This window comes from Trachypithecus francoisi, unplaced genomic scaffold (genome assembly GCF_009764315.1).
Source record: "Trachypithecus francoisi isolate TF-2019V2 unplaced genomic scaffold, Tfra_2.0 Lachesis_group5, whole genome shotgun sequence".
Classification (NCBI taxonomy): Eukaryota; Metazoa; Chordata; class Mammalia; order Primates; family Cercopithecidae; genus Trachypithecus; species Trachypithecus francoisi.
Window position 1 is genome coordinate 91,447,661 of NW_022681470.1, and position 25,588 is coordinate 91,473,248.

At 49.7% G+C, this 25,588-nt stretch overlaps 1 protein-coding gene across 2 annotated transcripts in view; it reads right to left on the reverse strand.

Moving 5' to 3' along the window:
* KIRREL1 (kirre like nephrin family adhesion molecule 1) overlaps nt 1-21,282 on the reverse strand; it is a 110,612-nt gene extending 89,330 nt beyond the window's left edge. For both annotated transcript variants that reach the window (XM_033196307.1, XM_033196306.1), the window contains exon 1: nt 20,826-21,282. In XM_033196307.1, coding sequence (XP_033052198.1) covers nt 20,826-20,877 — 52 coding nt within the window. In that variant the 5' untranslated portion in view covers nt 20,878-21,282. The remainder of the gene's footprint in view (nt 1-20,825) is intronic.
* Between the last annotated feature and the right edge of the window lie 4,306 nt (nt 21,283-25,588).

Here is a 25,588-nt window from a genome sequence, read left to right on the forward strand (position 1 = left end):
ATGACAGGTCCTTGAATCTGAGCAGTCTGAACTCCAGATCTTGCTCTTTCTTTCCAGAAGCTGAAAAGCACTTTTGAGGCCTCAGGCATCATTTACGCAGCTCCTCATTTTATTACTGAATAAACCGAGGCCCAAAAAAGCACATGTCTTGCCCAAGAGAAAGCAGTCCAAGAAGATGAGTTGAGATTAAAATCCAGGTCACCTGACTCCCATTCTAAGGTCAACTCTAATCTACCCTCAAGCTCTACATTTTTTAATCTTATTGGGGAAGGGAAGCAGGAGGTGGGAGATACACTATAAAAACCAGACCGAAGTCCAAAGGCCCAGGAATCAAAGTTTGAGGGAAAGTGGGAGGGGGAAAGTGGGAGAAACAGCTGCTAGTCATGAGAATGAAGAGAGCTGCCTCCAGATGGACAAAGAAACTGAGAGCTCAACATTGAGGGGGAAGAGCTGGGGCAGGGAGCTCAGAAGGAAGAAAGATGCTGAGCACAGAGGGGACCCAGTCCAGGGAAAGGAGGTTTCTGTGTGTGGCTATGTCCTTGTGGCCACTGCCTGGCCTCCTGCTTCTCCTCCAGGCTCCTTTCCCCGCTGCTGCCCTCGGGAACTCCCACTGATCACCCCTGCACAGCTGGCAAGATTTCCTGGTTCCCTCCTTCACCTCAAAACCCAACGTGGCCCAGGGAAGGAAAGAGCCTGGAATCCCTCATCCCATCTCCCAGCCACCTGTGTCCAGGAGCTTCGCCCACTGCCAACCAGCCCTACCCCTGAGAAAGGGGACAATAAGACCCTCTACTTCCCCTATGCCTCAGCGAAATGCCTCCAATCCCTCCCACAGGGCAGCCTGAAGTGGCCAATAGAGCACAGCACAGAGGAGGCACCAGCCGCCAGGCTCCTCCCAGCTCTCGGTTCCTTCTGGAGTCTCTTCAAGGCTGGCCTCAGCTCTTCAGCCCATTTTACAGATAAGGAAGAGGTCTTGGGGCTTCTCAGAGGGTCCAACCCTCACGCAGGGGAGCGAGGCATAATTATGAGAGAGGCTTTGGTTTGTCATCTGTTAGTTTTGCTTTTAACAAAACATAATCCAGTGCCTTGGGGAACTTGCAATCCGGTTGGAAAACTGAAAGGTCAGTGCTTGAAAACCGAGTGTAAAGTTAGATAAAAAGAGAGGGTTAGTCAGGATGGGCTCTCTGGAGGAGGTAAACCTTCTGAGGTCAGACATGGGAGGTCATGAGGGCCTGGGCTGAGAAGAGGGAGCAGCTTGCATAGGAAGACTGTGGGTCTTTGCAGGCAGTCTGAGATTCCAGCCCGCTCTGAGTAGAGGGCCCTGGTTTTCATTTTTTCCCTTCCCCCCAGCTCAGCTCTGGTCAGCCTCTGAGATGATTAAAACCAAAAGAATTTTAAATGTCTGGAATTCACTTTTCACCACTGATGCCATTGGCTTATATTCTCTCTCTCTCTCCTCCCTTCCGTTCTTATAATTTCTCCTCTTGGGAGAGCTATCTGTTTGCTTTACTCCTTTCTTCTGGCCCAGTTTGCTCTGAAATGATTCCCAGTACAGACCAGTTAACTTTGTTTTCATTTTGGAGAGGAGGAGAAAGGGGGTTGGGTGTCTCAGGCAAAAGGGAGGGAGGAGGGAAGGGTGGAGGGCCCTTGATCTTGCTGGCAAAAGTTCCCAGAAAAAGAGAAGAAATAGCTTTCAGGGAAAGAAATCTGCCGAATGTTTATGTTCCCACACGATTCTGCAAAACCTTTTCATAGACCAAAGCTAAAGTTCAGGGCAAAGCCAGAGCCTGTTTCTTCAGGGAGAAACTCTTATCGACATGCATACACAAGCACCCACACCCTTGGTCCAGGTCCCCACCTTCCAGGGCAGGCTGGGACATTCTCAGGACTGTGTGTGTGTGTGTGTGTGTGTGTAACATTATCAGGGCTGTGTGTGTGTGTGACATTCTCAGGGCTGTGTGTGTGTGTGTGTGTAACATTCTCAGGGCTGTGTGTGGTGTGTGTGTGTGTGTGTGTGACATTCTCAGGGCTGTGGTGTGTGTGTGTGTGTGACATTCTCAGGGCTGTGTGTGTGTGTGTGTGTAACATTCTCAGGGCTGTGTGTGGTGTGTGTGTGTGTAACATTCTCAGGGCTGTGTGTGGTGTGTGTGTGTGTGACATTCTCAGGGCTGTGTGTGGTATGCGTGTGTGTAACATTCTCAGGGCTGTGGTGTGTGTGTGTGTGTGTGTGTGACATTCTCAGGGCTGTGTGGGGGTGTGTGTGTGTGTGACATTCTCAGGGCTGTGGTGTGTGTGTGTGTGTGACATTCTCAGGGCTGTGGTGTGTGTGTGTGTGTGTGTGTGACATTCTCAGGGCTGTGTGTGTGTGTGTGTGTAACATTCTCAGGGCTGTGTGTGGTGTGTGTGTGTGTGACATTCTCAGGGCTGTGTGTGGTATGCGTGTGTGTAACATTCTCAGGGCTGTGTGTGGTGTGTGTGTGTGTGTGTGTGACATTCTCAGGGCTGTGGTGTGTGTGTGTGTGTGTGTGTGTGACATTCTCAGGGCTGTGTGGGGGTGTGTGTGTGTGTGTGACATTCTCAGGGTTGTGGTGTGTGTGTGTGTGTGACATTCTCAGGGCTGTGTGTGTGTGTGTGTGTGTAACATTCTCAGGGCTGTGTGTGGTGTGTGTGTGTGTGACATTCTCAGGGCTGTGTGTGGTGTGTGTGTGTGTGTGACATTCTCAGGGCTGTGTGGGGGTGTGTGTGTGTGTGTGACATTCTCAGGGTTGTGGTGTGTGTGTGTGTGACATTCTCAGGGCTGTGGTGTGTGTGTGTGTGTGTAACATTCTCAGGGCTGTGTGTGGTGTGTGTGTGTGTGACATTCTCAGGGCTGTGTGTGGTGTGTGTGTGTGTGACATTCTCAGGGCTGTGTGGGGGGTGTGTGTGTGTGTGACATTCTCAGGGTTGTGGTGTGTGTGTGTGTGAGACATTCTCAGGGTTGTGGTGTGTGTGTGTGTGACATTCTCAGGGCTGTGGTGTGTATGTGTGTGTGACATTCTCAGGGCTGTGTGTGGTGTGTGTGTGTGACATTCTCAGGGCTGTGGTGTGTATGTGTGTGTGACATTCTCAGGGCTGTGTGTGGTGTGTGTGTGTGTGACATTCTCAGGGCTGTGTGTGGTGTGTGTGTGACATTCTCAGGGCTGTGTGTGGTGTGTGTGTGTGTGACATTCTCAGGGCTGTGTGGGGTGTGGTGTGTGTGTGACATTCTCAGGGTTGTGTGTGTGTGTGTGTGTGTGACATTCTCAGGGTGTGTGTGTGTGTGTGTGTAACATTCTCAGGGCTGTGTGTGGTGTGTGTGTGTGACATTCTCAGGGCTGTGTGTGGTGTGTGTGTGTGTAACATTCTCAGGGCTGTGTGTGGTGTGTGTGTGTGTGTGTGTGACATTCACAGGGCTGTGTGTGGTGTGTGTGTGTGACATTCTCAGGGCTGTGTGTGGTGTGTGTGTGTGTGACATTCTCAGGGCTGTGTGTGGTGTGTGTGTGTGACATTCTCAGGGCTGTGTGTGGTGTGTGTGTGTGACATTCTCAGGCTGTGTGTGGTGTGTGTGTGTGTGACATTCTCAGGGCTGTGTGTGGTGTGTGTGTGTGTGACATTCTCAGGGCTGTGTGGGGGGTGTGTGTGTGTGGTGACATTCTCAGGGCTGTGTGTGGGTGTGTGTGTGTGAGACATTCTCAGGGTTGTGGTGTGTGTGTGTGTGTGACATTCTCAGGGCTGTGGTGTGTATGTGTGTGACATTCTCAGGGCTGTGTGGTGTGTGTGTGTGACATTCTCAGGGCTGTGGTGTGTGTGTGGTGTGACATTCTCAGGGTGTGTGTGTGTGTGTGTGTGTGTGACATTCTCAGGGCTGTGTGTGGTGTGTGTGTGACATTCTCAGGGCTGTGTGTGGTGTGTGTGTGTGGACATTCTCAGGGCTGTGTGGGGGGTGTGTGTGTGTGGTGTGACATTCTCAGGGTTGTGGTGTGTGTGTGTGTGACATTCTCAGGGTTGTGGTGTGTGTGTGTGACATTCTCAGGGCTGTGGTGTGTATGTGTGTGTGACATTCTCAGGGCTGTGTGGGGTGTGTGTGTGTGACATTCTCAGGGCTATGGTGTGTATGTGTGTGTGACATTCTCAGGGCTGTGTGTGGTGTGTGTGTGTGACATTCTCAGGGCTATGTGTGGTGTGTGTGTGTGTGACATTCTCAGGGCTGTGTGTGGTGTGTGTGTGTTTGTGGTGAGGACTGCTGCTCTCCTAACCCCAAGTTCAGACTAGATCTGAAGATGCATGCAATGTTTGCTTCCACCCTGGTTCCTGAGCAAATGCTCCTCCTGGGATACCCCTGCTCTGGCCTCTGAAATCAGTACCTCTAGCCTTGGCTCACAAACCAAAGCAGAGAGATCCAGGGCCTCACTTGGGAAGAGCCAGTCCTTTTCATGAACTCCCACTGGATGGCAAAGAGTTGGAAAACTGTGCAGCCAGAAAGAATCTTGGAAATTAACCTTCTCATTTTATGATAAGAAAACAGGCCCAGGTCACTGAGTCAGGTCTCTCCAGTAGAGGCACACATGGGGCTAAAATCCACATCTAGACCTGCAATCCAGTGCTCTTTCCATACTGCCTCCTCAATATAGATGTTCCCATTGTAATGCCCAGGAAACCAGAAGCTGAGTCAGAAGTTGCAAGCCATGTGATATGTTTAACCCTTTTATGTGTAACTCCATATGGTTTAACCCTTTGGCACACAGGCTTGAGATGGGTAATCTGAGGTCTGGCAGGCGGCAGAGGCGAGATCAACCTTGCTTGGAGCTGGGTGCCAGTGAGCTTTCAGCCAGAGGCAGCCTCAGCTTGAACAGGCAATTTATTTGTGGAAAGAAGAATTATACCAGCATAGGCTGTCATGACTTTTCTCAATAGCACACCCCTGAAGCAGCACAAGGCAGATATTGTGTGCCCTCCCTCCTTTTTCAAGGAAGTAGAACAAAAGGACCCTTCCTCCCTCACCAACTTTTTAAGAAACTAACTTGCTTTATGTGCTCTCTACTAAGCAAGGTGCTTTCATGTATGGTGGTAATAATAATGGCAGCAGTAACAACAGCCACCATTTGTGAAGCACCTATCATGGGTCAGAGGCTCTGTTTTGCATATACTGTCCCCAGTCTCTTCAAGATTCCCATTTACTGATGAAGAAATTGAGACTCGAAGTTTATATTCCAGGGTCTCACTGCTAGTTAATGGCAAAGAAGTAGGATCCAACTCATTTAATTCTAAAAACCAGGCACACTGGACTAGGGTCATGAAAGAAAATTCAGTATGTCCAGGGAAAGAAGGACTTTTCCATGTCCCCTATTCACTTCTCGGGGACCTGAAGAAGCTCAGGCCACAAAGAACTGCTGAGGAACAGGAATGAGGGACAGACACGAGACACACTAGAGATTAGGGTCCCCGGTTCCAACTCTATGTCCAACTCACGGGCAAAGGTTTCTGTCTCATGGGCCTCTCGATTCATCATCTGGACAGGTGTCCTTTCTGTTTATCTCTGGGATGAAAGCCCAAGGAAAGCCCCGAGGTGACAGCAGAACTGACCGTCTACTGGGTCCAGAGGGGAGGGCCCAGCAGGGATGGTGTCCCCTCCCTCCCTTTTTCCATTACATCCTGTCCTGTGCTATGACCCCATGGAGACAGGGCCATTGGGTGGTATGAACATGACCTTTACAACTAACCAGACAGACCTGGATTTAATTTGCCGTGACTCAAACAGATGACTGGCTCTCCCTGAGCCACGGTTTTCTTCGTCTCTACATCGGGCATGATGAGCACACTGGGAAGCACTTGGCGCAGCTCCCACATGGTGCTGAGTAAAGGTGAGCCCTTTCCCTCTTCGTCTGACCATACTACTGAGTGATCATTCCCTGTTCATTTCCACAGGCTCAGGCCTCAGGATAGGTGTCCTGCTCTCCCAAAACAGAAAAGTTCCCAGGCCAGGGTCCAGGTCCTGTTGTGATGGTAGCCCTGCCCTTCCTTTCCCCATCACAGCGATTCTCGACTTCCCAGTACACAGTTGACTGAACTTCACCTGGGACCATCTCCTGCTCTTCACTGAGCTTTCTGGCCACCAACCTATACACACCTCCTACTGTACCCCTGGGGCAGGTCGGGGGAGCTCAGGGGATAAAGCCTATGCCAGCAGCCAGCATTGTGGACCAGGTGAGGCCTCCCCAGGGGGCACAGCCTCCTGCCTTCTGGCAGAACCCCCTGGGGCCTGCTGGGCGGCCCAGGGGTCCTGGCTCCCATGCTGCCTCACCACCCCAAGTATCCCTTTCTTCTCACTGGCCCCCCCATTCCTCCAGCATGTCTCTTCCCACTCTCCCCTTCTCTCCCTCTTCCTCCCCACCCCCCTAGCTGCCGGCTTGGAGCAGGAGGTTATGAAAATGAGCTGCGTGCCCAGGAGACTGTAATTATCTGCTAAGTGTGAAAGCCAGAATGATTAATTAAGAGATAATAAAAAGAAAAGGAGGGCGAGAGGGGGGCCTCCCGGCTTTGCTTTGATGATAGAACCTGAGGTGAGCCAAGCAATTAGGGGAATCTTTATCGAGAGTTAGCTATAATCCACAAATTATCAAGCTCCAAATGCTTCAGGAGCAGGGCGCACTTCACTCCTGCCGAGTGACAGACCAACAGACAGGGAAGGACAGCAGGAGCCGGGAGCATCTGGCTGGGGGGCAGAGAGAAGCCAGGGCACGGAGGCTGCTGGTGGATTGCCAGCCGCAGGGCCAGCTGCACTTCCAGGACTCCGGGCCATGGCTGTCCTAGCCTCCTACCCTTGAAGGGTGCACTACCCTCAAGCAAACCCAGGCTGCCCACAGGCAGGCTCCAAGCTGAAGCCCGGTTTAACTCCAGGACAGGCTGCCCATGCTGCACTCTCCCTCCAGACACATGAGCTCCTCTTCTTCAGAGGACTTACATTCCACCCCAGTCCTCTCCTGAGGTGCCGGGGGTTGGGGGGGGTGGGCTCTGTCTGTGCGTGTGGAAAGCATGTCACCCAGCCAGCGTGAATGCAGCAGGGACCACATTTGACAAAGCCATACCGCAGCTCTCAGCCTCCAGACCCTCCAGCCCACATAGCCCTCGCTGGGGACCTCCTTCTGGCCCCACTCCCACCCCTTTCTAGGATCCCGCCTATAACAATAGTCTTCACTTCTCTCATGGGCTCCACCGGGTGCCCTCCTTCCACCTGGGCCCAGGTTCCCTTCCCTCCACCCCTTCTGAGGCAACTTCCCTCACTGATGACCCAGCTCCAGTGTCATTTCTATCCTCTTCTGTGCAGATGCACAACAGGGTCCAAAATCTTCCCTTATTTAAATGATCTTTATAGGTGTTTATACACTGGGGAAGATGGGAACCCATGTTCCCCCATTACAATTAGCTAGCTGGTGACAGAAACCAAGTCTCCTGCCTCAAGTTCAAGTTTACAGTTGAGTTTGCACTTATATGGTCCAGTATCCCAGGAAAACGCCCACACTCCTTTATCAGACTAGGAGACCCCCAAAGGCAGGCACCCCATCCCACAGACGCCATCCCCTCCTCTCTCTGCTTACACTGCTTTCTCTTGGGATCCACGCTGGCAAGGCAGGGCTAAGGACACCTCTGAGTGATTCCAAGAGGAAAACATTCCTGCTCTGAAGCTAAAACTGGCCCTGGCTGTGGGGCAGGCCTACCTCTGTCATCACCCCCATGCCCACTTTCCTACATGCTGGTTTCAGCAGCAGATGCCAGCACTGCTCTCAGCCTGGCTCCCATGGAGAGAGGAGGAGGGGCCCTCAGGTCATGGGCTAGAAATGATGGGAAGGACACCAGAGTCATCTAGCCCCCAGCTGCTCTGAGCAGCTGAGAAGGGGACACTAGACAGGTAAGGGCACGGTGACTAAGCCAAGTTCTTGTGAACACCGTTCTCCTGGCCCTGGCTGGGGATACTGTGGGAGGACAGCTTTGGTGGTTTACTGGAAAGCAAATCTGACCCCTAACGAGCTAAACTTCTTGGGCTCACGTGGGTCCCAGGAGGCAGTCTCGCCTATGACTTCTCTGGGCTTGCTTCTCTATTATAAGGAGCTTTGCCTTGAAGTATGAGAAAATAAACCTGTTGGGGAAAATGTTATTTACCCAGACATACAGAAGACTGGAGATGTATTCAGTCAGTTACAATACCTAATTAGACAATTTCCATGCAGGAGCAGGAAAGGTTCAGATTAGACACAAAGAAGAACTTCCTGCTTGCCGGGGAGTATTTGAAATGAAAGGGAGTGAGCAGAGAGTACTAATGAAATTCCTTTCTCTTCAGAAAAAGGACAAGCATTGATGTCTCTGGGTTGGTTCAAATTAGTCCTACCTAAAGAGAGGCATTTTGAGAGTCCATTTTGAGGTTCTTAAGGAATCATCACTCCACTTTCATTTCTCACCGCAGGTTCTGCGTTCCAAGAAGCCCAATCTATTGATCTCACCCCCATCCGTACTTTGCCTGTGTTCTCATTCACACTTGCAGATAGCTAAATGTGTGTTGATTTTCTGGGGTGAAGAAAAATTAATGGGAGTTCCTGTTTCCCCCTGTGGACAGGATTCACTATGTATAAGGACCAGGCTTCTCTCACAGAACCAGGGGAACCCTGAAGGCAGGCAGTCTCTCTCCTCTGGCCTGTGGATCTCCCTCTACAGCCTGGGGTTCTGCACACGGGAGAGAGTGAGTTTGCTCATCATGTGGGTTGAACAATTATGAGGTCTATGTGAGTGTGAGATGCTGACCTGCCCAGAGACAGTTCCCCACTGCTCCCCGAAATTATGCACCCAATTAAGTCTATGATCTACCTTCCTTCCCAAATCACACAACTTGCTCATGACCCAGTTTTTAAGCCAAAGCCCACAGGGTCAAGGTCCAGACCAGAAGCTCTGTCCAAATGCTTTCCCCCACATCTCCCATTGAGAGATGAATTATGAGCTTTTTTTTCCTTTAAAAAAAAAGTGGAAATGACTGGCTCCGGTATGGATGAGTTTCCACCAGCACACTAGCAGGTTGCTTTTCAACTCCGCAGCTGGCAGCCTGAGTGAAGATGGCAGGGTGGGGTGGGATGGCATGGAGCTTGTGAGTTGGCAGGGAGGAGCTTGGATAGGTCGGTCTTGGGGCTAAGGATGGGCGTGCTGGCAAGCTCTGTGCACTCTCTTGTCCCACCAGCTGCTTCCTGAAAACAAATATATCAACGCTGCCGAATCAATGATCCATCAGGGCTGTTATACAACTAAGCGGGCTGAAAAGTGAATTCAGTTAAATGAATTCTATTTTCTTGTGTTTCTCATTAGAACATTGAAGATCTATTTCTCTAAGGAAAGCATCCCCTAACACCTCAAGGTGTGGTCCTAGGACAAGCAGCATCAGCATCACCCGAGAGCTTGGTGCAAATACAGAACTTCCATCTGACCCCAGACTTTGTGAGTCAGAATCTGCATTTTAACAACATCCCCAGATGTTTTGTAAGCATGTTAAAGTTTGAGAATCACTGTTCTAACATACTGGGTTGAAACCTGGAAAGGAAGGGTTTTTTAAAAAATTAATTTATTTATTTTTGAGACAGAGTCTTGCTCTGTGGCCCAGGCTGGAGTGCAGTGACGCCATCTCCACTCACTGCAACCTCTGCCTCCTGGGTTCAAGTGATCCTCCCACCTCAGTCTCCAGAGTAGCTGGGACTACAGGCTCAAAAAGTAGCCTGGCTAATTTTTGTGTTTTTAGTAGAGACGGAGTTTCACCATGTTGGCAAGGCTGGTCTCAAACACCTGATATAAAGTGATCCACCTGTCTCGACCTCCGAAAGTGCTGGGATTACACGTGTGAGCCACCGTGCCTGGCTGAAAGACAGGGTTTTAAATGATGGTTAAGCTTACTGTACACTGTCCTGAGAGTGCTTTTCCGGGGCTTACAAAAGAGGAAAGTGGGTGCTATCACTCTGTTTTACAGTTAAGGAAACTGAGACTCGCAAAGGGCAAAAGGGCATTCAATTTCCAGATCTAAGACACAGACCTAATTCCAAACCAGAGTGCTTTCCATTACGCTGTGCTGCCTCCCAAAGTTCCCACTGCACTGAACCCTAGAGAACAGAGCTCAGGAATTACCTGCATCACTGGTCACCCTCCTTGGCCCAGTTAACAGTCTGATCTGTATTTGGCCTATTCTTTGTTCATCTCTCATTTCTATTATCTGTTTTCTCAAGATCTGCCTTGGACTGAACTGTAAAAAGCAAGGACTGTACAATATTAATAACAACTATAATTTATTTAGTACCTATTGTATTCCAGGTACTGTTCCTTAATATAGATTCTCTCATTCAATCCTCACAACAACCCTAGAAGACAAATGTAATCATTTGCATTTTATAGATGAGAAAACTGAGGCTCCAAGTAAGTGACTTGGTCATGATCACACAGGAGCAGTCCCTCTGGGAAAGAGGTTGACTCTGCCACAGGCACCCTGGTGAGGAGGTCACTCTAGGTGCTTCCCAATTCCAGGAACCAGGTTGTGTTGAAAGAGGCCAGTCTTAAAACATGACCCTGGCATGAAACCGAAGGCAATGTGCACAAACTAAATCCCTTAGGCACAGGTTTTACAGGCTCCCCTCTCGATTTTCTGCATAAATGGAGAGCGGCAGCGGTGCAGATAATCCAGAAGTCATTTCAACTTGGCTTTGAAATGCATTCGATTTTTTTTTTTTTTTTTTGCAAAGTCAGAGATTTTCCTTTCTAATTATATTTGGCTCAAACTGACAGTAAAATGAGCTTGCATTCTCACTTCGCCCACTGCCTGGTGAAGGGAGACTTCCCAGATGTGTGCTGTGTGATAGGCACGTCAGTCTGGGATCCAACATCAACCACAAAGTAGCTGCCCTGGGGGTGAGTGCTGGAGGGTTCTGGCGCTGGCAGCACAGCCAGCCACGAGTGTGTGTGTGGGAGGGTCAGGCATCAAGGGGAGTGTGGGACCTCTGGGAGTCCCCTGTCCCATCCCACAGTGTCAAGTTGGTAGATTTCCAGGGAGAGTGGGGAGTAGTGGGGAGGACTGAGACAAAGAGGAGCAAGTCAGTTCCTCAAGGTTTTGGATTAAAACCCAGGAGTCCCAATGTCTCGATGAAATGTCCTTCTGGATGACTCGGGAGTCAAGATGAAAACCTCAGCTTCTCTCAGAGGCTTCATTCTGCCAGCCTGCCTAGCCTTGAGTTTCTGCTCCTTTGAAATGCCTTCTCTCTCTACTGTGTTCTCTCTTCCTCTGCCCTGCCTGCCCATCTCTGCTCCTTTCCTTTTAATAACCTCCCAGTTAAGCGAATCGAATGGGAAGAAGCAGTTAAAAGCACCTCATGGCTTGACAATGCTGGGTAATGGAGGGAGCAGGGCCCCAGGCTGTTCCTGGGAGAATTCAGGAAGGAGGAGGAAAAATAGTAATAATAAAAAAAACTCAGCTAAGCTGATTACAAGGACAAAGTTAATTTAGAAATCAGCTCTATTGGGTGGGAGTGGGGGGTGGAGAGTACGGAACTGGACACAAGAGGTTGGGAGATTCGATTTGGGGGAAGTGTGCTTTATATAAACTGCCTTTGTTCCTGGAAATCATAATCCTTGGGAGGGACCAGGGTTCACTCCTTCGGATTCCTCGGCTCCTTCCATCCGGAGCAGGGGGTACAAGGAGCAGGGGGTACAATCGAGGATTGTCCAGAGCCTGGATATCTCGTGGCACCGCATTCCAGAGGCCCCGCAGCCCCTGAGCCTCACATCTGTGGCCCCTCCCCGCCCCTGCTCCCTCCCTGCTCCGCTCCCCCTCACTGGACAGTTAGGCTTCAGCATTTTTCACATACCTCTCTCACAACCTTTATCTTATAAAATTGTCAATATGTGTTTATACATCCATCTCCCACACCACACTGAGAGTGCCTCAAGAACAGGGACTAAATCTTACCTACCTTTTCATTCCCAGGCCTAGGCCAGCACAGCCATTTAAAAAAACAATGCTTGTAAGTTGAACACATGCGCTCACCCCCCTGGTGGGACCCTCTTCAAAGGACTCCATTTGAAAAACCGGAGCTGACTTCCTAGAAGAGGTTTTAAGAATCTTTAGGCTCAACTCCTAAATGCACATGTATCTAAGGCCACAGACCAGTGGAAATGGCCCAGAATTGACCCTGAAGGGACTAAACCAGGATGGGCCCTCTGATGGAACCAGATGGCTCCCACTGACTCTGGGCAGTGTAGATATGGCCCAAGCTTGGCGGGGACAGGTAACAAAGAGCCTGGCCTCAGAGTTAGACTGCAGAGGTTTCCTCGTAGGTATTGCCATTGAACTCTGCCTGCAGGCATCTTTATCTTATACTGAAGGATTCTCAGAGAAAAAGATTTCCTCATCCTTCCAAAGTCTCTCTAGCTCAAGTCACAGATCTGAGACTTCCCAAGGCAGAACTGGTGTTTCTCTAAGGTTTTCTGCTCACTTCTGCCTGGCCAAACCTTGGTTATCTGTTTTTTTCATGTTTTTAATTGGAGGGGTTACAAATTTCTATAGCATCTCCAGTAGAGGAAGTGTTTAAGAGGAGGGGAAACTTTGGTGAGAAATGAGATGGGGATTATACCTGTATTTAACACACCCTTTGTCTGCTTAAAAAACAGAAATCCATGGCTCTCTAGTTCTTACAGGGCATTCTTTGTAAGAAGCCTTTAGCCTGGCTTTTCCAGGCCTCCTCCAGTCTGTCCCCATTCTACCGTTCTGGATCATCTCATCTACTTCTCCCAAACCAACCCAAATCCTCAGTCCAAATGGCCTCAGTGTCCCCCACACATCCTAGCAACAACATCTTGGTTCAGGAAATCTGGCCCGTCTGGTAAGGCTCTCTCTCTTCCTGCCACATGCGTGTCCTGTCCATCCTTGGGCCCCACTTCCTCCACGGAGCCCTTCCTGCTCACTTCAGTCCACAGCAAACTCCCTTCTCTGGACTCTCCAGCTCTGACCTGCACACTGCTATCATGGCACCAATGACTCCACACCTTGCACCACCAGCAGTCTTCATGTATGTATATCTTAGTTTCTTAAAAGGGAAGGACCCCCTGCTGTCATATTTTTTGGTTCACATAATGCCTACCAGTATGTTTTGCATATAATAATGTACAGTTTATGATTAAAAAAATAATAGTTCTCCACACTTGGAGAAAGAGAAAACTGAGGCCTACTGAGATTAGGTAATTTGCACTGAAATCACAAAGTGAGACCTTCAAGGGCAGAGATCTAGTATATTATTCACTTTGCAACACTGGAGCCTGGCACACAGTAAGCACACAATTCTCTTCCGCTGAATGAAGGAACAAAAGTCCTTCCTCTTTCCACACATCTTTCAGTTAGGATATATTCCTCAGACTGCCTCAGAAGGAAAGAAGGGGCAGAGATAAAAGGCATCCAACGGCCTAGTTGATTCCGAAGTGGGCCTAGGAGGGGACAGCCTCCTGGGATAAACCTTCTGGGCACAGTGTATACCTGCAAACACTCGGGTTCCTGTTATCCCTTCCCTGCCTCAAAACCCAAGACCCACAGCATTCTGGGTGAGTCTCTCATCACCTTCCAGAGCCAGACCACAAAAGGAATAAAGCGGCAGCACTGTCTCCTGGGAAACTAATGAAATTTGCTAGAGAGTTCTGGAGATTTCTACTCCTGGATTTAAGACCCTTAATCTTGAGAAGGTTGGCTGGCTGCAAGGCTCATTTATTTCAATACGATCCCTATTTTGTTAAATGGGCTCAAGGAGGGCAGAGAGGGAGGAGGACTGCAATCTCTGGAGACAACAGAGGTTAATAAAAGTGGCTGAATAAATTAAACATGGAGGGAAAGACAAGCTGGGAGTGTGGAGTCAGCTGATAGACGGAGAGTTAAGTGGGATAGAAAGAAGAAAAAAAGAGTCATCTTCAGTGGTGTCTGGGAGCTAGAGCGGCTTTTATTCTGGATGCTCCAAGAACTTAATCAGGTTCGCATTGTCTGACAGTCAGACGTGGGAAGATATAAGAGCTGGAGCTACAGAATGGAGAGGGACCAGTGTTACAGAATGAGGAACCCCAAGCTTCTTTCTCAACTTTCATAATCTCACAGTTTGTGCATCTATCAGAGAGGATGCAGAGCATGCAAGGCAAGGCAAAAAGTGATGCCTTTAAAGACACAGGACGGCTGCTATGGCTAGAAGAAAAATGACTCACAAAAATGTACTACTGTTGCACACTAGTGCCCTGGTGACTGAAAGGGCTGGGGTACAGATGACAGATATCTGTCCAGATGTGTATGGGGATGGGGATAAGAAGTGGTTGCATATATAGCTGCACTATGAAGACATGTGTGAATATATATGCATACGCATGCAGTAAAGACTGCATCCACACCTTGTATGCAGCAGTAATGCAGAATAGGTAGATGTGCCGTCTTCCTTCTAGGAGTTATCCTCAGCCCCCACCCCAACTTCCCTGCTTGGGTTCTAGTTCTGGCTGTGTCACTTACTAGCTGGATCATCTTGGACAATCTGCTTAACTTCTTTGGATCCCTGTTTGTTCATCTGTAAAATGGGGATAACACCTAACTTCAACAATTATTGTCAGTATTAAATTAGTTACTAATATATGCAAAATACAAAACTGCCCTTCACAAAAGTGAACAGCTTTCTCCGCCACTCTGACAGGGCCCAGTTATTTTCCTGATTTCTGAAATTGCCTCTTCCTGCTCCCTGGTTTCACATTTGAGGATCAAGGACATGACAGCCTCTTTCTCCTCTACTGCTGACAACCCACCCCCACACCCCCATCCTTTTCCAGGTCAAAGCACGCTCCAGGAGATTGCCAAGTAAACTGATCCAGAGGCCCTGGGAAGAAACCAGACAGGAACTGGTAGGTTGGGAAGGGGCACAGCTTTCTCATCTCTGGACATATGAAGAGAAATGTCTCTAGCCTCAGATGGAAACATCTCTCAGAAATTGGGGAGATTAAGGAATTTGTCCCCATCTCTTCCCTCCATACCAACTGCCACCCCTTTGCAATTCCTTTAACTTCTCTAGGTCTCTGCTTTCTCATCTATTAAATGGAGAAACAACTACCCTGCCTACATCATAGGATGATTGTATCTCTCTATCAAATGGTACATGTAAAAAGTTGCTAAAATTGACAAGCACCATATACAGGTACAAAGATAAAAGACTCTAAAGGCAGGAGGAAAAGGATTGAGGCTTTCCAAACCTCCTTCTGACAAGGGGCATTATTTACTGGTCCCAGCCCCACTGATTAAAACGTGTATCCCGACATCTAAGTTTTGCTTCACAAATGATCATCAAAGCAAGGCAGGGAGATAGATGTGGCCTTGGAATTTCTGGGCTGAGAACTAGGGAAGGGGGCTGAGCTGAGTGAGGCACCAGGAGAGGCAAAAAGGCCTAGGCTTCCCTCCTGTCCTTCCACAGCTGCCTTAACTCTAAGAGAGGCAGGGTGTGGCTCTTCCCGGCAGGTTGAAGGCACCCATGGCCCTTAGTAGGGAGACAAAAGAGGGGTTGAATCTGGGATCTAACACCTCGGGTATGCCCTTAAGCAAGTTACTTAAACTCTCAACTATGGTTTCTTTAACTGTAAAATGGGAGTAACATCAACCTGAAAAGCACACTGTAGGAATTCAATAAAAGGTAATTTTGATGCTTTGGTATGGAGTTGACCTCCTACAATCGCTTTTCACCACCCTAGGCCAGGCAGTTCCCCAGGGCACAGGCTAAGGAGGGTTGACAACTTCCCCAGGGGGGTTAGAACAAGCCATCTAAGACCCTAGCCTCCAATCCTAGCAGCCTACCAGGGACCAAATTTGGAAGCTGACACTTGGGGAAATCCTGGTCTCAGGATTATCCCCTAGACCCCTTCTCAGTGCTTCTCTTGCCTCTGTATGGTTCTGGGCCTCTCCAGGAGTCAGCCTTGCATGGAACAAGAGTAATTTCCAAATGTGTAGTTCATGGACCTGTAAGGCTGTGTTTAATATTAGAAACAAACCTTTTTATTCGCCAAGCCCTTGAAAAAAGTCATTTACTAGATTTATCATATCATCAAAGAAAAACAATTTAACACCAAAAAATGTAGGGCAGAATCTCAGAAAAAAGGATTGTTTTTTCAAATTTGAATGAGTTTACCTTTATGAAAAACTCACTCCCTTTTCTTCCTAGTTCTCATTCTGCTATGGACCAGGAAAATCCCTGTCCCAGCCCAGCATCAGTCTCTGCTGGCATATAGGATCTGGCAAAGGAGAAGGGTGCAGGCTGTGGCATCAGCTGGTTCCTACAACTACCAATAATATACTTAATGTATCTAAACCTCACTTTCTTGGCCAGGTACAGTGGTTCACACCTACAATCCCAGCACTTTGGGAGGTCGAGGTGGAAGGAGCGCTGGAGCCCTGGAGTTTGAGACTAGCTTGTGCAACCTAGCAAGACCCATCTCTCCAAAAGAAAAAAAAATTAGCCAGGTGTGTGTGGTCCTAGCTACTTAGGAGGCTGAGGTAGGAGGATAGCTTGAGCTTAGGAAGAGGTTGCAGTGAGCCATAATCACACCACTGCACCCTAGCCTGGGCAGCAGAGCAAGACTCTATCTAAAAAAAATAAATAAATCTCAGTTTCCCATGTGTGAAATGGGGATAATTTACAAAGCCAATCTCAGTGGGCCATAGAATAGATTAAATTAGATAATGCATATGAAGTAGTTAACACAGGGTTCAATAAATGATCCACATTGTTTCCAGACTCTGAAATGCTGCCACCGCTAGTGTCCCTCCTCATTTCACACAAGAGCTCTGGTTCCTTCTCACTCAAATGCTATCCTCCCCCACTTTTGCTCTCTCTCCTCAAATCCCTTCCCCAGATCTTTTCTGAGGTCTCCAAGGAAGGGGTCAGTTTCCCCTTCTGGGTCTGCCACAACACAGTTCTTTCCATGAGAGATACAAAGAAGGCGCTTAATGAAGCCCAGGACCAAGAATCTGGGCAGCTGGGGCTAGAAAAACACACACACACACACACACACACACACAGCACAAAGAATCATAAGGAGAAGAAAAGGAAGCGCAGACAACTCAGTTGCCTATCTATCTATGTCTCACCTCAAAGTCAAGATAGCAAGCATTTACTGAGCACTTCTCACTGTGCCAGACACAGTTCCATGTACTATACGTGGATTAACATATTCAAGTGCCACCACAACCCTATGAGGTATTACTTCTATCCTCACTTCTGGAAGAGCATGCTGAGGCACAAAGAAGGTACATGACTTGTTCAAGCTTACGACTACCAAATGGTGGAGGTGGGAGCTGGATGCGAGTCTGTGATTTAATCGCCATTGAATGCTGCCTCTTTCCAGCACTGCAGCATGCTCATCAAATCAATCAATTGATCAGATATTTACCACATGCTTAGCACTGTGCCAGAAACTATAGGATAAAAGAAATTAAGACTTAGTCCCTGCAAGGATGTAAAGAGGTCCTAGAGGAGTAACGGGGGCAGAGGTGGGGCTTCCTCCTCCCATCTCACTGGAGCACCAAAGGCAGAGCCAGAACAACCAACCACTCAGCTATGGGAAGGAGCGGAGGCGAGAAGACCTGGGTGCCGCTGCCTCCTCCTCCTCCTGAGCAGGTGCTCTGGGGCCCAGGGCTGAGGCACTGAGTACTTGGTTCACACCCTCCCTTTGGGTCTAAGGGAGTAGATGGCAGAAAGTGGAGTCCAGTCAAGGTCAAGGAGAGGAATCCAGTGTCCTGGTTTCTGCCATGTCTCCCCTGACTCTTCCTCAACCTCAGTGCCCTGCTCTGGGCAGAAATGGAACATCTGAAGTGTGTATATGTGTCTATGTGTAGCACCGGGAGGGGAGAGTCCAGCTACTCTCCAGACCTGCTGTTCTCGGCCAGGATTCAGCTGTACTCAGGGAGTTGAATCCTGGGAATTTAGGAGGCCCTCGGGCCTCTTCCCTTTACCCTTTATTCCCCTCAAAAGCTGTGGCAGGAATTCCAGGGGGAGCTCTGGGGGCTGGATGGGCTTATTTTTCTCCTGCCCCCACATCCATCCCCCCTCTGGAGGCAGCTCCCGCCCCGAGCGGGCCTGTCATCCCACATTGCTCTGATTAGCTATAATCTTTCTTTTTCAATTTCTCCTCCCCGAGACTAGGGAGCGAGAAAATCTCCCAGAAAATGAATAAATATTTCAATTTTCGGCGCAATCAGTCTGTGGAGCCGGCGCATGATGGAAACGGGGGGAAGGATAATGGTTTTCATTTAGATAAGATACAGAAAATTATTTAGTGAAAAATGAAGATTGATGAAGCCCATTGAAATTCTTTAAAATGCGATTTTTATTTCTCAGCCTAGGCTGCATCTCCCCTTCCCCTCTCCTCTCTGCTCCCCTCAATTCTATGGCTTCCTGCTGACACCTACTCCCCCACCCCCATTTCCCCACCATCATCCCTCCTCCCTCTTGTAGTGCCCCGCTTCGTTTCTTCTCTCACTGCCCCAGTCCCTGACCTAGAACTCCTTTCTGAGGATGGAGGTTAAGGAAAGGGGGTCCTGCCAAGCACTCCACCCCCACGTGTGTCCCAGTCTCCCAGACCCCTTCTCCTTCCCTCTCTGCCACCTCCCCAGTCCCTTGCCAAGCTTCCCCCAACACTCACTAGTGATTTCCCCTCTCCTCCTGTCTAGTCTCTCTCTTTCTTTTCTCTGGTATCCTCTCCCCCCACCCCAGATACTTTCACCAGGTCCTTCTTTCACCCCTGTTGGAGCTGAGAAGTGGGAGCTCAGCATTCCCTAGCCACTCGCTCCTTTCCAAAGAGAGAAAAGCACACAACACACACTTCTTTCTGTCCCCAGTTCAATCCACATGTCTCTCCTGTTTGCTAACTGCTGCTTTTGTTCCTTAACACTCATTTGTATCCACGTTGCTGACACGTAAGGGCTGTAAGAAAGGGGCAGACATAAGCTTGCCCCCAACATAGACCAATACTGACCCAGAGGCCCCCTCCACCACCAACATGACCCCCCTCCACCACCACCATGGCCCACCCCCTTCCTCCCCGACACCAACAGCCTGGCTGAACAAAGTCAACTTAAGTCATCTTCCCAACTTTCTGCCAAGTGGCTGGCCTGGCCTGCCAACCCCAGGGCCAGGCCTCCTCCTTTCCCTTAGCACCACCTCCCACTCTTGGCTCACACCACAGATGTGTGCCCTTCCTATATCATAGTGTGTGCTGGGGGGCGGGCATGGGTGCCCTGTGGGGAGAGATGAATCAAGACCTGCCCCCACCAACTCAGCCAGGCTTTGCCTTCAGAGCTGGGAAGAGACTTGGCAAGGAGAGGAAAGGTCCAGCATAACACCCCACCTACAAACGCAGGAAGGGAACACAGAGCAAGGCAATAATGCCTGAAGCTGTTCTACCCAGATCCATTCCCAGACACCCCCTAAAAGAAACCGCATCCTCCATCTGCAGTCCGTACATCTCCATAGGTGTCTGCCCATATGAATGTCTGTTCAAGTTTCTTTGTTTGCTAGCGGGTTGGTTTCTGTGCGAGCGTGTGTCCTGTCCTTGTAAACGCCTGCATACATGTACTGTGTATACTTGTAATATTCGGGTGGATGAATGCGTGAATGTGTGCCGATCTGGGGGAGGAATCTGTCTTCCTCAGATGTCTCAGTGTCTTTGTGTATATGTGTCTGTCTCAGTGTGGAGGATGTTTGTGGGGACGTCTCTGTCTCAGTAGGTGAGTAGTCTGTCTCAGTGTCTGTGAATGTTTTACCGTGTTTGTGTGTCAATTTCTGTGTGTCAGCTCCATTTTTGGGGAGGGAAGGAGTTCAACAGGATTCAGTCTTCCTTACAGTCAGATCTGGGAGGCAAGAACCAACTCCCACAGACCCCAGTTCCTGCTGCAGTCTGGACCCTTGGTTCCCTCAGTCCTCTTCCCTCCCCCAACCCCAGCCCTGCCCAGGATACACTGACATCCTCATCTCTCTCAACCACCTCCCTCATCTCCCAGCCTCTCCCCTGCCAGTTCCAAATAAGCCCCAGACAGCAACACTTTCCTGAGCCCAAGTAGAGTGTCAGCCCCCTCCCCCCACCGCCTCCGCCCCCGCCCCGGTGAGTTCCCCCCACTGTATCAAGCGGGGCTGAAGCTGTATTTGGAACTCCACTGTCCACCCAGAGCCTCCGCGGGCAGGGGTTCCAAATCCCCACTAGAGGCGCCGAGACACCCCTCCCTTCCTCTAGAGGGGGCAGCCCCAGGCAGTCTGGAGTCGTGGTTCAGACTCGGACCCCCGAGGGGCTGGGCTGGAGTAGGGGGAATCTTCGGGAGGTGGGACTCAGCTTTTCGCTCACCCCCTAGCCCGAAATTCGAAATTCCAGCCTTCCCCTTAGCCTGGACTCAAGCGTCCGGAACCCCGGCCTCAGAGGACGAGGGACTGTAGGGCTGCGAGGAAAAGCGTTGGGTTCCCCGTTTCACTCAGACCTCCAGCCCTCGCGGCCCCAATGCTCGGTTCTCCCGCGCAGCCAGAGGAAACAAGTTGGGCAAATCAACGGCAAACTCATTCTCCCCAGACCCCGTTACTCCGCGCCCCCTCCCCCAGGGCTCTGAGCCCGGACCGAGCCCCCGCCTCGTGGCGTCCGGACCCAGGAACTGGCCGCGGGCCGCCGGGCACCCCGGCACTTCCCTAGCCGGGGAGCAGTGCCCTGGCCCCGGGGGGAAGCCGAGCGTCCGGGGGCGGGCTGGGGGCCCTTACCTTGGGAGAAAGTATCGGAGAGAGTGAGGATCCAGACGAGGAGGCTCAGCATGCTGTCCGCCCGCCGTGCGCCCGCCCGGCTGGGGCCCGGAGTTGGCGAGCGAGCCAGAGGAGCGGGCTGGGGAGGAGGGGAGCCCTGGAGCCCGCCCCCCGCCCGCCCGCCTGCCCGCGCCCGCCCCTGCACACACACGCGCGCGCGCACACTCACGCGCACAAACTCACTTCCCTGCCCTCCGATTCTCTTTCTCTCTCTTTCCTCCCCGTCCTTTTTCTCCTCCTGGTCGCCCTCCCCCTTTAATTATTTCTCCTCTCAAGCTTTATCTCTCTGGGTCTCTTTCGGTCTTTGCTTCCCCATTCTCTCCCCTTCTCTTCCTTCCCTCTCTCCCTCCCTGCCTCCCTGCCTGCCTCCCCTCCCTCCCTCCCTCCGCCTGACGTCTACTCTCCCTCCGACGGCACCTCCCTCCACGAGCCCTCCCCCTGCCCCCCGCCCCCCACCAACGCGCGGGCACACATGCACACCCTTCGCTGGAACAGAGATGGAAGGAGAGCAAAGAGAGAAAGAAATTGGGGGCAAAGGCAAAAGGGGGTGACAAACGTGACCGTAGTGGGTTCTGGGGCAGGCACAACAGGACCCCTGGCCACACCACCCCCTCCCATTTATAGACTCAATCTTGGTCGCAGGCTATGGAACTAAGCAGTGGAGGAGGAACATGGGCTGAGGGACATCAGCTTCTAGCTCAGAGGATGTGATGTGTGTGGGGGGGAGCGAGAGAGAGAGTGTGTGTTTCCGTGTGTGTATCTAGGAGTGGGGTGGGGGGCAGGGAGTTAAATAAACATAAAGACCTTTCTTTTTAAATTCCACACCCAAAGCCTAACTCCTAGATTCCCCAAATTAAGAATTCTCAATCGACTAGTGAATGCTTGGAGTGGGGAGGGACATGCATGCCTCTCCCCACCTACAAAAGCTCGAGCTGGTGAATGGGAGCTGCCTCTTTGACCTGCCTTGGCTTCACCCGGTCAAGGTCGAGCACGGCTAGGCGTTGGAGGACTTAAAGGCCTGGAAGAGGCACAGTTGACTCCTTCCTTTGTTCATCTTAGCCTTCCACCCATCCCGAAGGAGAAGGTAGCCAACTGGATGGCTTTGAAGGGCCAAGGCTTGGTCTCACCTCCCTGAATGCAAGCCAGAGGAGAAGACAGCCACCAGAGGATCTCTAAGCACTCTGGAGTTTGAGATCTTTTGGGGGTAGGGACATGGAGGAACTAGGAAGGGAGGGAATTCCGGAGAATCGTGAGAGCATTCAGGAGGGATCTCCGCTTTCTTAAGGGCCCAGTTTGGCAACCAGCTCCTCCTCTCATCCGTGACCAGATACTTCTGCTCACAGGGTGGCTGGGGGCGCCTAGAGGTCTGGACCCTGGGAATGAACAGAGAAGTTGCAGGAATTGCACAATTTTACGATAATGTGTTGGTCCAAAGAGGTCTCCACTTCTTTCCTCTCAGATCCCAGATCTCCTGGGTCTCTAACACTCCCCGTCAAGATTTCTTAATTTCTGACCCTGAAAGTAGGTGCGTGGCTCTCTGGTGCCCTCTGTTGATGTGTAGCAGCCACAGCTCCTCTTTCCTCCGCAGATCCTAACATCACATCTACACAAAATCAGAGGACAGAGAAAGGCAGGAAAAACCCAAGTTCATATGCGGAAGCCCCATATGCACAGACCTAGAGAATTCTTCTTTTGTTCCAAAACACAGGCAAACACAGTTTAAGAATAGAGCCATATTTTGACCAGAGAAATAGGACTGCAATCCCAAACGTACACAGATAGACACCAACACACAGACACATAGGGCTTTTCATTTGTTCATTCATTAATCATACATTCCACAGATATTTCTTCAGTTCCAGACTGATATTTTCCAGTCACCATTCTAGGCTTTGGGGAGACAATAATGAAAAAAAAAAAAAGAACAAAGTCCTTCATTAATGTTCCATTCTAGAGGAAAGTGAGAGGCAGTAGAAAAAATATTAAATACACTAGGTTATGGTAAATGCTATGGGAGACAAATAAAGCAGGATAAAAGATTAGGGAGAGGGAGAGAAGGAGGAATTACTGTTCTTACAGGTAGTCAAAGAAAGCTGTTCTGCTAAAGCCACATTTGGGCACAGACCTGAAGGAACTGAGGGTTCAGCTGCTCAGGCGTCTGAGGGAAGAGTGCAGCAGGCAGATGGTAGCAGCAAAAGCAAAGACCCTGAGGTAGGGAGCTCTGGACATGTTAGTGAGACAGCCTTTTCTCCTTTCCACTCCACATAATAGTGCATGGAGGGGAAGGCGAGAATGACTTGAACTGCTGGTCTTGAACTGACCAGGCTGGTCTTGAACTGCTGACCTCAAGTGATTCACCTGCCTCGGCCTCCCAAAGTACTGGAATTACAGGTGTGAGCCACCACTCTTGGCCTAGGAGAGCACTAATTAAAAAAAAAAAAAAGTCTTTAATTGAGGGAAGGGAATATTCTTAGCTCAGTGCTTCCTGCCTAATCTCCACGTCTGATATCAGGCTTGATAGCTATTCTTTTTATGAGAAGGGACTGGGTTATCAGAGCTTTTGGATTTTTGTGGACCTTTTATTTTACCTCGAAACCCTAGAAACAGAGGAGCCAAGTTTCTCTAGCTCACTAAGAGCCAAAACAACAATCTGGCCTGTCTCCTCTGGTCCTTTAGCTTCCCTTTTCTCTCCCCCTTTCCTTTAATTCCAAATCCTCACCAGCTCAGTCCATAGCAAACTCACATCTCTAGAACCTCTTCCACATAAGTCATCCAGCATCCCAGATCTCAGAGCTTAAGACCCCATAGACCTCATCCGCAGCTAGTGGTCCTCAACACCAGTTGTGCATAGCATCTCCTGAAGGCCTTTAATTTTATTATTAGTATTTTTTAACTTTTTGAGTTGGTGTTTAGATCTGTCACCTGGGCTGGAGTGCCATGGCATGATCTCAGCTCACTGTAACCTCCGCCTCCCGGGTTCAAGAGATTCTCCTGCCTCAGCCTCCCAAGTAGCTGAGATTACAGGTGTGTGCCACCATGCCTGGCTAGTTTTTGCATTTTTAGTAGAGACAGCGTTTTGCCATCTTGGCCAGGCTGGTCTCGAACTCCTGACCTCAAGTGATCCACCTTCCTCGGCCTCCCAAAGTGCTGGGGTTACAGGCATGAGCCACCGTGCCCTGCCCTGAGGGCTTTTTAAAAACACAAGTGCCATTCCCTCATCCCTAAAGATTAATTGTTCTGGGGTGAAGTTCAAGCATCAATATTTGTAGACATAGCCCCAGGTGATTCTAGTAGACAGCCAAAGTAGAGAGCTGCTAAACTAAGCAAACGCCTGCTTTCCAGACATTGTCTTCAGCAAGCCTGCACACCACACAAGTGTACTGCCCTCTTATCTCCACTAGCATTTCTTCTGCTTATTGCCAATCTTGTATCACCCTCCCCTCCTGGGGCAACCCCAATTAAGCTGCCCCAACTTTGCTCCATCTTCATCTCTTTAACACTAATGCTCACAGTTTCGTCTAGTCAAATTAACTGAGTCTCTTAGAATCTAATAACATAACTCATCAAACTGTAGACACGCTGGGACTGAGTCCCTAGTATCAGTCAGATGATCCAAAGATAAAGCTTGTGTCTTTTCCATCAGACTGGACATATATATCTTCCTAGGACAGGATATCTGCCTCCCCTATCAAACTTGGGGATTCTTGTGGGGCAACGAATATGCATATCACACCATTCTGGAGCTCCCTGAGGGCAGAGCAAAAACTGGGTAAGCCTTTCTCTATCAGAGAGGTACCTGGCAGAGTAGTTGACAGCAAAGCACATGGGCCTTGAAACCAGACAGGGATTCAAATCTAGGTTCTTCCCCTTCCTTTCTGTGTGACCTTAGACATTTTATGTGGCTAACCTCTCTAGCTCTTGTTTCTTTGATATGAAAACAGGGATAATAATAGTACTTACGTTATGAGGTAGTTGTGAGGATTGAGTTCATATCCATACAGCCCTTAGAACAATACTAGGCATACAGCATATGCTCAGTAAATGCTAGCTGTGATTATTTTTTGGTTTTGGAGCTTTCCCAAACAGAGATCTTTTGAATCTTCCTCCTGTGGATTTGTCTTCATCCTCATGCACAGAGCCCTGCCCCCGACAGAAGCAGGCAGGCGAGGAGGCGGAGGAAGTAATCCCTAAGGATGCTACTTCACCTAGAAAAAAGGAGAGAAACAGCCAAAGGTTATATATGGAGTTAAGAGAAATATTAATAATTCTTGAGCACAAAAGCACAAAGATCAAGAGGTCAGGGAGTGAACAGGAAGGCAATTTATGACCATCAGCAGGAGAAGCCACCTTGAGAGACAGAAATGTATTCTTTGTCTCAACGAGGGCTAAGAACAGCAAAACAATTCTATAAATTGTCCTTTTTCCCCCTAGAGAGGTGGAGCATTGTGTCCCTGCTGCTTACCAGAGACAGAGGAGAGAAAGGGTGAGATCCTTATTCTCAGCTTGGAAAATAATCCTGACCCTAAAGGAAACCTCGAGTCCCAAGGGTAAGGGATCACCAGAGGTCACCTTGTCTCTTCCCCTGCTGCAGACTATAGCCCAGAGAAGTGACAGTGAGAGACGTACCCCTTCTTCAAAAGTCCTCCCAGCAAAGGGGGCTCTTCATCCCTTCTCCACTTTTGTATCTCACAGCCCAGGTAACTGCGTAAGTCCTTCCAGATATT